This window comes from Epinephelus fuscoguttatus, linkage group LG12 (genome assembly GCF_011397635.1).
Source record: "Epinephelus fuscoguttatus linkage group LG12, E.fuscoguttatus.final_Chr_v1".
Lineage (NCBI taxonomy): Eukaryota > Metazoa > Chordata > Actinopteri > Perciformes > Serranidae > Epinephelus > Epinephelus fuscoguttatus.
The window spans coordinates 40,594,988-40,607,756 of NC_064763.1; the positions used below are offsets into that span (position 1 = coordinate 40,594,988).

A 12,769-nucleotide genomic window follows, 5' to 3' on the forward strand; every position below is an offset into this window, starting at 1 on the left:
TAGTTTGTTTGAACTAACTTAAAACTTTTAAACAGCCTTTAACTTGACATAATTTGTGCACACTTAATCTCTGCCAAAATAAGATAAATCCTTAAATTAAAAAAAAATAATAATAAAATAAAAATTTGGATGTATGTTTTGTGGGAAAGACCTGCTGCCCTAAATGTTTTTTTTTTCTTAAACTCTCAAACGTGCACAATCATAATTCATATAAGAAACCATAACTGAGGGTCTGACCAGACATTCACTGTCCCATAACTTTGGGTACTTAACGATTTATGTACATTTAGTACTATTTCAGTCAGTACTACAAAAGTATCAAGGTTCAATGCCCAACCCTGATCACTGTTTGTTTCCACTGCAGCATTTAAATGAAGCCACACCACTGCTGGACTTCAACTTAACAGTATTCACAGATGTTCAAGGCAGACAAAGTCCACATATATCTGCAGGCATTGTATTATGGTTATATCATATCACTGTATCACATATCTGTAACCTTGAACAAGATGTCAGATACCATGCTGGCAGGGTCAGGGAGGCAGGTATGCACTATTGGATGTCCTCTGATTTATGAATTAAAGATAAAACCAGACTAAGAGTCTACGGCCATGTTAGCAGCTCAGTGAGGGTGAGCTAAAAGCTAACATCGGCATGCTAACATGCTCACAGTGAATGTTAACATGCTGGTATAATACTTTACCATGATCATTGTCTTAGCTCGGTGCATTAGCATGCTAAATATTGCTAACTGACAAAGTTCAGCAGAGGCTAATCGTAGTGTTGTTTTTGGCAGCCTGTTTTAATTTTAGTTTTAGTCTAGTCTTTGTGTCAAACTGTCATTTTAGTTTTTATTAGTTTTAGTCACGTTCATACTCTTTTTTGTCTAGTCAAGTTTCAGTCAACTAAAAGTCTGAGCATTTAGTCTTATTTTAGTCAGAATAGTCCATGACTATTTTCATCTCGTTTTAGTCGATGAAAACTGATGACATTTTAGTCTAGTTTTAGTCAGTGAAAATTGTATTTTAGTCTCTTTTTAGTAATGCAATTCTATTATGTCAATCAACCTTTTTATTTAGACTCCGGGTCCAGTCAATATAGTATAAGTACCTAGTATAGTATAACCAAACCAAAATATCCTTTTCTAAATTAGCTCCCAGTTAGAACTAAATATATATTTATTTATACAACAGTTAGTTCCAACCGAGTAATTTGATTGGATGAGAGGCATTCTGTCCCTGAGTGCTGATATAGAGTATAACATCACTGGGACATGTAACAGTAAAATCACAGCCGTTAATTAACCAGCTGTCACACTCGCTACACTGACACAAACTGACACTATAGCGTTACACCAAGAAGATGGATATTTTCCCCAAAATGACATTTGAATTAAATTATGAGAGGTCGTCAGGAGAGGACGAGGAAAAGGAAAGCCAGGACTCTTCTGTGCAGACCTCCAGGTGTGTTTCTGTAACATCAGCTGAGCTCGACAAACTGGAGAGGAGCAAAAATTAAGCAAACACGGTCAGGAATTATCAATGATCATCTGATGAGGTACTGATGAGGATGAGGATGAGAGGAAGCTGAATCCGGCCGTGCCAACATCCAGGTTTGCCAACGTTTCATCAGCCGAACTGGACGAAGTTACACAGCTGCACATCAATGTAAATACAAAGTAGCTTGTGAGTTCCTGGTGTGTGTGCCGCGTTGCCTGGCAACAGACTGGGGGAACTGTTTTTTTTTTTTTGCGGAGCTACATAACATACTTAAATAATTTATTTCATCACCTTTTGTTAACATTTCCCTACTCAGCATTGCTGTTTAAACTGTTGTTGAACGTTATATAAAAGCAATATCACACGAGAGCGAGTGATGTTGTACTGTATATCGTCACGGCTGTAATCCGTCTGCGCAGTGTGACGCACAGCCTAGGAAACAGAAATACTGCAAAATAATAATAATAACGCGACTAAACATTATAACGTTATTTCGTCTCGTCTCGTTTTGGTCAACGAAAATGAAGAGACATTTTAGCAGAGGTTTTATTTTGTAAACCATATTTAGTCTCGTTTTTATTCGTCAACAACATTGCATTATATATTTAATTATAGTTATCGTCACATGACCACCATTTACGTTGCATCTCGTCTTCGTCATGTGATAAAGGTTCGTTGATGACGATATTTAGTCATACTTTTTGTTAACAAAAGCAACAATAGCTAATCGGAATGTCTTAAGTTATGCAGTCATATATATATATATATATATTTATTTATTAGGGCTGGGCGGTATGACCTAAAATTTATATCATGGTATAAATCGAATCCCTTCACGGTAACGGTATATAACGCGGTATAAATTTAAGTGTAAAAGTTATAATAGAAGTGTTTCTGAATGGGTTTTGTAGTCCCTTAGCAAAGCTAAAGTGATTTAAAAAAAAAAAACAAAAAAAAAACAACAACAACAAAAGCAAAGATATAATGTATTTTTTAGAGCATTTATTGTGCAGAATGCAGATCTCAAAATTCAAAATTAAAACCCAGTACTCTATGGTGCAAAATGTCCCCTGGGATCTATATCAAAAGGTAATTTCCTTCTTTTAGCAAAATCCTAAATTACTGAGTTGTGTGTTTTCCACCTGGACCTTTATGCTCTGCCATTTCTCCTCTAATCATCACGCTGTAACCTGTGACAGGCTGCTATGATACCACAACTATCACACATTCACATATGGAGTTTTTTGTGGAGCCCCTAGCGTCACATAGGTTTACATTACCAAAGGTTTATGACAAACTCTCTTGCCGAAAACCAACTCCCGTGTGCGCACGACGAGAGAGGAGAGGGAGAGACGCTGTGCTGCTGCCAGAGGAGACACTGAATGAGTTCCCTCTGAGCGGTAAGTCGCTAAAAGAGTCTGAGAAGTCCGGGGCTTCATTAACTCACTCACTCACTCAAGTTCTCCAGCAACATATGTTGCACGTGCTACGCTAAATCACGGACGTGAACCAGCTCCTCTTGCTCCGCTGTCTCTGTGCTCGCAGCCATTTTCACACTGAGGCAGGTGCGATGATGTCATCGACGATAGGACCGTAGAGCACAAATCTCTACCGTGGGCCAAATTTATATCATTTCTACCGTCTACCGCATATACCATGCAGCCCTAATATATATATATATATATATATATATATATATATATATATACCTTGTCCCTTCAGTATCTTCTTTTATCATTAGTAGTAGTAGTATTTATTATTATTGTTATTATATCACTATTATCATTATTATTATTAATAATAACAGTGATGATGATAAGAGAAAAAATGCGATAAAACAAGCTGTTTAAATGAGTCATGAAACCGCAAAATTGGAATTTGTCTCTTTTTCCAGGGTTTGTCCTTCGAACAAATGCAGTAGCCTGAAATATTCACATCCTCCATTACAATCACTCACTGTCAATACAATACTATCAACCTAAATACAATCTCATTAACACTTCTTCAGCGTGCGACCTAAATTGACTAAATTTAGCCCTGCCGTGGGATGTAGACTCAATAAAACATACTATTAGTCTTCTATAGCTCATGTGAGCAGGCAGGAGAGCAGCAGCATGACCCATTTAGGCTTCAGTCTGTAGATTTAGTTTGGGTTAGTCATAGTCAACAGTTAAAGGGACACTGCAACAACTTCATGCAACAAGATCAGCTGACTCGTTATAGTCGGTATTACTCAGGTCTGTGAAAACAGTTGAATAATGTCCTCTGTGACTCTGCAGGGGTTTTCTACAAAATCAGAAAGACACAGCTGTTTATCAGTCTGGCAGGGTCTTACCAATGGCTGTGTCAAGGTGCATTATGGGAAGTGTAGTATACAGTGTTTATGGAGCTACTAGGTATTGAAAGTCAGGATATCTCTGCTGCTGCTTCAATATAATTGTTTTAATCGGTCCTTTTTCAGTGCTTCACTTTTTAGTCACCTTTACAGAGTTATAATGCAAACATCAAGATGTTAAACAAAAAAAGTTTGAAGCAACAACTAACATTATCATTTTTTCATTAGCTGTTGATCTGACGTTCCTTTCCCCAGTTAATCAATGAATCTTCAGGAAACAGGAAAAAGTGCTTCTTATAACTTCCATGAGCCAATGATGAAGCTTTAAAACTACAAATTTGGCGCGACCAACAGTCTAAAACTCAAAAAATATTCAGTTAGCTATCATATATGACAAAGAAAAGACATAAACAGTTAACTTTGAGAAGCTGGAATGTAATGTTTAGAATAAAAACAAAATGTTTAATAGACTAATTGAATAATTGACAAATGTTTCAGCTCTAATAATCACAATGACATGAAAAGAAGGTCTCTAAAGTCTTAAGTCTAAAGTGCAGACAGGCTTTATTTGGGAACGTTGTGGCAGTTTAAGGATACGCTAAGATCTTTTCTCCCACATTGTGACTGAGCAGCTACAAATTGTCTCTTCATAGTTGTGTCTTTTAATCAGCCATCGTCCAGTTACCAGACTTTTAAACACAAAAGGTTGGGACCTCTATGCACATGACTGAGAAACATCATTTTAAAACTGTTATAACTCTTTTTGGCAACTTGTGGGCAGTTGAAACAAGCTGTCAACAAAATATTTGAAATATTATCACCTTGTTAGATTCATATGGCAAATTTATTTACAACAGCTGCGTTTACACAACCAGCTACATCTGAAGCAACATTAGCATTCATCTGAAGTCGTGTTTGTGACCATTTGATGAATCTAAGACCAGCATTCACTGTATTTTAGTTTTGTTCTTGGTCTCTACCAGCTCCTGAGGGAAATATCTCGCTCTTTAGCTGCTACATGCTCCACTGTGTTAACCAGCTAACTGTGTCTGTCTGCTGTTTGCTGCTGAGCAGGTAGTGTACAGTGACTTTTTACATCTTATTCACTGATGCCTGCACCACCTGAAAACAACACTGATGAGAGCAGTTTGCATGAAGCGAAACAGTTAAGTTGCAGGCTGGAAAAAACATTATGAAGAAGGTATAAAACTCTTTAACATTATACAGTCATGTAAAGTGTTGTCATTATAAAACAGTTGATTATAGAAGGTTTATTCTAACATATGAGCAGGTAATCTCACCTCTGCGATGCACACAGGATCCTGTGGTCCACACCGGATGAAGTAAAACTCCCCCAGCTTCCATACCTGGACGGGCCCCTCGGGTTGAGCTCTGCTGCTCACTGACTTATAGAAGGCGTAGCTGCCTCGCTGGCAGGAGGGGGCACCCAACCACTGAGAGAGAGACAAGACAGCACTGGTGAGGAAGTGTTAATGGCCCCTGTGTGGCTCAACAGGCACCCATGGCATTTCCATGGTTAGAGTTTGGCATTCACTCAGCTCTGGAAGAGGTTTGTAAGAGTAAATTTGTGGTCTGTGATCATTCTCCAGGGACAGAATTAACATGCTATGGTTGAGTAAAATCTCAGCTTCCTGATAAAATAACACTAGACTAAAAATAAGGAAATAAGTAAAAGATGAGGAAGCTAATATTTTTTAAACCTAGAGCTGTAACAGAAAATTGAAATCAACTTAAAGGAGAACAAATCATGTTTCATATGTGAGAAAATCTCATTCACAATCACGGTGACATTTATAATAACACAGTATATCACAAGATAGGACAGTAAGTTTTTTAAACAATCTAATACAGTTGTTCAATTCATATTTCTATCATTTATAGCAGCCTTAACCAAAAAACATTTTGCACCAGCTCAAGAGCTTTGTCAGTTAAATGCCACAGCTCAACACACTAAGAAGTCAATGAATGGTCGCCACTAGTTCAGACATGTCTCAAACCTTGAAAGTTAGAAAAGGTAAAATTAGATATTAGCGTTGGTGGATGAATTTGACACACTGCTGCCACACCGGTTACATTTCACAGCAGAGGAATTAATTGTTTTTACTTAGGTTTCAGTTGGTTTTCAGAGCAGGTGTACTTTTCAGAATAGTTTTCATTGTTTAAAAATGCTTAGTTTTATTTTAGTTTTTATTCATTTCAGAGCAAGTCTTTGTTTTGTCTTTTAATTATAATATAGGGGTATTAGACAGGGGCAAGCTTTAAGGAGTTGTGAATAGGTATTACAACAAACACAACACTTTGTGAAAGCAACTGACTCACAGTCACATAGATATACCAAAGCCTACTCATGCTTGTTGTGTTGGCAAATTTTACCAAAGTAGCAATGATAAAAACTGAAGACATTTACTGTGTTTTTTTTAATATCAGTTTGTTTTGGAAGTACACAATATTGTTTGTTAGTTTCTTTTCTTTTCTTAAGTCTTGTTTTTTATTTCATTTAACTAAAATGTTTTTATTATTATTATTATTATTATTATTATTATTTTCAGTTACCTGTAATAACCTTGCTTCTAAGGAGCTTTATTTCTTTCTATGCTACAAAATTGATCGTTGTCAACTTTGTTAAAATTGTAAAACACTAAAGCATGACGCACGACGAGGATGTTAGTGGAACATTCTAGACACTTATTAGCATGTTAGCATGCTATGCTAGCATCGATCTTTAAAGGTGCAGACACACCAAACCGACATCAAAGAACTAGCGGCGACAAAAGCCAACTGTTGCATCGTCTACGTCGCCTCACGTCGCCCTGTGTCAGCTGCATTTGAACACACTACACGGACTACATCCGACGGCCAAGTGGCACGTACGTTCTGCGCCTGCGTGGGAGAGAGCGGAGTGAGAGAGTGGTACATCCTGTCAGCCGAGGGGTTTCCTATCTGTGCAGCCGAGCACCGCAGCACCTCCACGGACTATTACATCCAGACAGTCCCAGTGTTTCCTCCGCAGGCTCCACTTCACTCAGCTGCCCGATAAACCCGCTGCTTCTTCCCACTTTAACCTGAATAACAAACCAGGGCTCGGTGCTCCGGTTGGATCCAAATGGAGAGCCGGGGCTAGCTCAGAGACTAGCGGAGGCTAACTGGCTGCGCTTCCCTCCGGTCATGCTGCAGCTAACGCTCTGCTAGCCGCTCCCAGCTAGCTCCAGTTTGTTATTCAGGTTAAAGTGGGAAGAAGCAGCGGGTCTGTGGGGCATCTGAGTGAAGTGGAGCCTGAGGAGGAAGCTCCGGTTAGCCCCGGTTTCACTACAGGCAGATTCACTCGCTACAGGGGCGAGGAAATAAAACCTCAACAGCCAATCAGAGTGATCTCTCTCACCGACAAGCTTAGCCGCTGATTCAACATGCTCAATCGGCCAAAAAGCTGCCGATGGTGCGGGACACACCGCAAAAACTAGGGCGACAGACGCTCACCAACGGCCCGACTTTGGTCGACGGCCAACCATCGGCTTGGTGTGTCAGGGCCTTAAGTGCTGCTGAGCCTGACAAGACATCTGGTCACTAATTTTAGAGGTATCCTTTTATTGATTAAAGTGTGGTACAAGTGGACATTTTGACCTGCTGCTTGATGAAAAATCTGGATCAAATTTCATAGTTATTAATCAAATGTTAATCAACAATCAAATGAAGTGCTGGACTGTCAGACTGACACACTGAAAAACCTGAAGTCTACATAATAAATAAAATTAGGTCTATGACCAATTTAGAGGTTTATTCTCAGTTGATTTAAAATTCATCCTCCTCTATAATTTGTTATTTTCATGCACTCAAAGGGGAAATACCTAAGAGATGAAAACTATTGAATTAAAATCTAAATACATGGAGCCAGCAGTGTCCTCCCTACTTTTCTAGGGTGTGTTCAAGCCATAAATTCTGCAGAAACCACCTCTGGCATCAGCACCTCTGACGATACAGTTGCACCATCTTGCAGTATATTGAGATGTACAAACAGCACTGGGAGCAGGATACTGTAATATATTAAACAACCTGGAGAGGTAATGTTAAAAATTAACTCCTCAGACTGTTTAGCATGGCAGAGGCATATCTGCAGCCCCTGATAGTGACTCAAAATATATTCAGATATGACTGAGCTGAAAATAGTGTTGCAGCTTTTTATTCCAAATGCAGTGACGCCTGCTCTTATAAATGACTACCAGTGTTTCACTGTCAATGATCTACAGCATTATGATGGAAAAAACCCCTGATGATTAAGACATGTATAAACCTGTATGATCTCAATCATCTGTGTTGCAATTCTTTTCCAGGTTACATCTGTTTAATTTCTGAACATGCAAAAAAAAAAAAAAAAAAAAAAAAATACATAACAGCTCACTTTTCAAAATAGCAGCTAACTTCCTGTTGTCACTGCACTACAACACAGCGGTCACACTTGCCTGTGCACCCCTGTGTGTTAGATAAATAAATAAACACATCAATAATTGAAGGGTGAATTACCAGAAATGATTCTGCTGTTTAACTTTTGCTTTCACCCAGCTGCAGAGCATGAAGGCCACATGATTCGTCATAAAATCATCAGCTGTAGTTAATCATTCAGTATCTGTTATGTATTGGAGAGGATCCAACTTGTAAATTTGTTGTTGTTCTGAGTTGTTTCCTGTTGTTCTTTTACAAGAACTAAATCCCACAGAGCTGAGACTTTTATAGTCTGAATTTGATCAAAACTTGGAGCAACTATGAAACACAAGCACTCCGCTTTTAAGTTCAAAATGTTTACATAATGTCTATGTTATGTGCACAGTGTGGCAGAAAGTTATGTGACCTTCCCCCCTCAGGTCAGATCTCATTAGAGGGTCCTGCAGCCTGACAGTTACAACTCTCATCACTGCTTTGGCGTGTCAGTTTCATTCCTACAGCTACATCACAGTGTGAGCCTTTATTACTGAAGGTAGCTACATCAAAGAATATAAACTACACACCTTCATCCTATATGCGTAAACATAACTGCCTTTTTTTCATTTGTAAAGTTAGTATTGAAATTTAAGTACTTTTTAGGGATGCATCCATTTATCGTCTGAACATCGGTATCGGCTGATATTCTTGTTGACTGCCATCTGCATTTCGGCAATTAACATGACATTCACTGATGGCAACAAATTAAATTAAATTAATAAGCAGGTACAAGAAGAATACAATGACTGTGTGATCTCACTGTTGTGTGACGAGATTGCTAGTAGTAGCCGGCATCCTGTCCCCCCTAAACAATAGAAAATATGTTTGGGACGAACAGAGATCTTCCCTGGGATTCCTTCAGGACAAAAGGAAGCAGTAAATGCACTATTGTTGCTTCAGGGAACATGCCCTATTGTTTCCCTGATAATGTTACATTGTGAATAACGAATCTGTGTTAAATTTAGTATTGGGTGAAGGTAAATTATAATGTCATGATGACTTAAATGTAATAGAGTAGAATGTAGGTTTTGGCGAGAAACTTGAATAAATACAGCTAAAGGAGAAATAGGTTGTTTTCACAGCAATATAAAATAGATATTAGAGAGGGAAATATGACATATGATACAAGCTAAGCATTTTTTAAAGATGTTTTTCATGTGAAAGGTTGTATTTAAGGCTGTCCCATGAATTTTGTTTGATTGAATTTGTGCTCATCCTAAAGTAGAGTAATGAAGGGCTTAATAACTTTAAAACATGTCAGTTTTTTACAGTGTAGATTTCTTTGTTTCCCTGGCACAAAAGGGGGATATAAATAACAAATAAATAAACAATACAAAAGCATCAGTATCCGTGTCAGCTGAATTGTTTTTAAAAACATCTGTATCAGCCCATAATTTCAAAATCGATACCGAGCGCTTTTCTAGGAATAACACCACTAATGACATAGTACCTTTTAAATGAATGAAAGAGCTTTTCACAGCTCACCTAAATTATTCAAACATTACCAACAGCTGGATGAGAGATTTTTAACAGACGTTTCTGTCCTTGTTTTAATTCATTTATCATATTTTAATTCTCCAAACTAATTGTTCGTATGTCCTTGTAAACAGAGCACTCCTGCAAATGTGAATGTTCAGAGTGTTAGCCCTGAATAAAAAAGGTTTCAATAGTAATTCTATGTTGGTGGCAGCAAATTTGCACCCAGTGGCGCAAACTTATTACTAGGGATGGGAATCGAGAACAAGGTCCAAATTGTCGGATCCATTGGAATTGTATGCATCCGAGTTTATCAGTTCCTTTAGAGTTACGCATTGCAAAACTATGTCAAACTCATACATCTACGCTGCTGGACACTTGCAACAAGAAGGAGTCATTTCATTTTACCAAGAAAGATGATTTCACTGCTGCTGTACCGTCTGTAAAATAACCATTTCAAGTGAAGGAGGAAACACCCGTAATATGCCGAAACATTCCTTCTAAGCAACATGGGCTTATATTCCAGAAAGTCACACTCTAAGTTCAAGTACCACGACATTTCCAACCAAGAGGCACATCCATTTTCAAAGGTAAATATCCTATGTTATATTGTTAGGCTATCAATAAAATCTTATCAATGTCAACCCCCTCGTAACACTTCCTGCAAGTGCTTTATAGCAAAAGTTGTGATGCTTCCTCATTTCGTGAAAGGCTTTTGCTTTTGAAACTGCGTTGAGTTTGTATTAATGGCAGTAACTCTGCAAAAACAACTTGTCTGCTGCTCAGAGCTTTGTCATGTTGATGTGTTGGGCTCAGATTTGGGCAGTTAAAAAATGCTTTAAGCAGCTGCTGTCCATTTTGATTTGCTAAATAAAAACCACACACACACAAAAAAACAATGTTATCTCTGTATAATTTATGAGGTTGAAAGTTAGGGCTACACCTATCAGTTATTGTCAGTGTCAGTTCATATGTTTGTTTGTTTCTTTCTATCATTTAGTCAATACAATAAAACATGTCCCTAACAAGTTCCAAGAATCCAAGCTGATATCTTCAAGTTTCTTGTTTTGTCCAATCAACAGTCCAAATGTTTGGTGCTCTTGTTTAATTAATCATTTTACCAATTTACTAAATTACCAAATTATTATTACTTAATTTCTTCTCAATTGACTAGCTTAATTGATTGAATCAGTTCAGGCACAGCACAGGTCCACAGACAAGGCTTACTTTCTTGACTTCTTCCCAAATATCTCCTTTTAGTCTCATTTTATAAAACCTCCTCATTATCATATCACAAATTTACAGTGTCAATTACAAACTACAGAAGCTCTGATAACAAAACACAACAAAAGTTAGTGCAATTTTGACAAGAATTAAACTAAATTTCATAAAAATACTTCACTATAACTGTGCTGCTGCTTTCACTTCTATAACTGACAAACGTGACAAAATACCAAAATCTTTATTTTCTTCACAGAGCTGACACTGGTGCAGTTTCCTTCCCAGTAAAATAAAATCTTGCTCTTCTACTTCAAAGACTCTGATTGAGTCTTGTGTTATTAAATGAGCATTTAGAAGTATTTTGACAGACACTGCAACAGCAGTATGACTAGCTTCATCTGCACACGAGATAGTGGGTGTTCAGTGACTAAACCTCCATTTTCATTTTTCCAGTTTATACCTCCATTTCAAGATGGATGTTTTGAAACTGTGTGGGTTTTTCTTTCTCCTGTTTTTGTTTTATTTTGTTCAGGTACAAATAAATAGAGTAAAACAACAAGGGGACATTTTAGAGTTTTAAATTGTGAGAATTTGGCTGCATGCAGGTTTATAATGTGCCCTTTAACAAGCACTTAATGAACTAATCTCAGGAAAAAAAAAACCTTGTCATACTTCACCATTAATGCAGCTTCTTGTTAAATTAAGTGAGGCAGTGTTAAGACAACATTATTGATCTCAGTTTCCCTTACTGATCTGAAGAAAAACGTCAGTGTTACTCTTAATTCTGCATAAACAAAGGAAATTAAAACATCTCCAGATCTAATAATTACCTTTTTTCAAACGAATTAATTCGATAAACAACGTTTCCAAACTCAAGAATGAACTTTCACTTTATATTATGCATTTGGATAAAAGAAAATAAGAAGAAGAACGTTTAAAAAATAGTAATATAAATAATAAACTAAAATTATAAGAAATAAAAGTAGGAAAATTAGTTAATAGGCAGAAAATTAATTGTTTGGTCAATAAAATTGATGAAGTCTTCAGAACTCTTGTTTTGTTTTACCAACAGTCCAAAACCCAGAGATATTCAGTTTACCATTATATACAACTGAAAAAAAAGTATCAAATTATATTGATTGATTATTTCGGGGTTTAAAAAGCACCAAACATTCTCTAGATGCAGCTTCTTTTCTGTTTTACATCATTGAATATAAAACAGAATTTCTTTGAGGCTTCGGAAAGTGGAACAGACAAATTTTCATACACTGATCACTGCGTTATGGAAATAGTTGTTAGAAGCAGCCCAAACACATTCAACATGGTTTCGACAGTAGACGTATTGGCAACAATTTTGACACATCAAATCAATGTCTTAAGTCAAAGAAAACTACTGCTTTGGTTCCAGCTTTTCTGGCTGTGTTCATCCTCTAAACTGAGCATCTTTGGATTTTGGGGAAATAAACAAGCAATCTAATGACATCACGTTGGACATTTGTAAACACTGACGCATCCAGCATTTTGTCTTACAGGTCTTACAAAGGCATTGCTGTCAGACAACCTGTTGAATACTGCACATGAAGCTGCTATATTTAACTTTTTGTTAATACTCACTTGCAATAGTTCACATGCAAAAATTTCAAGCTGTCTGATGGAACAACAGGAAAAACTCCAAAGGAATTCAGTGACCGCAAACTCCTGCCAGTGCCAAATGCCCTATTTCATAATGTTAACAAAACTAGAAAAA

At 37.3% G+C, this 12,769-nt stretch overlaps 1 protein-coding gene across 1 annotated transcript in view; it reads right to left on the reverse strand.

Annotated features, from left to right (window-relative positions):
* zgc:77151 (uncharacterized protein LOC337153 homolog) overlaps nt 1-12,769 on the reverse strand; it is a 46,747-nt gene that overhangs the window by 24,964 nt on the left and 9,014 nt on the right. Inside the window, exon 2 of the mRNA XM_049591364.1 lies at nt 5,136-5,288. Coding sequence (XP_049447321.1) covers nt 5,136-5,288 — 153 coding nt within the window. The remainder of the gene's footprint in view (nt 1-5,135; nt 5,289-12,769) is intronic.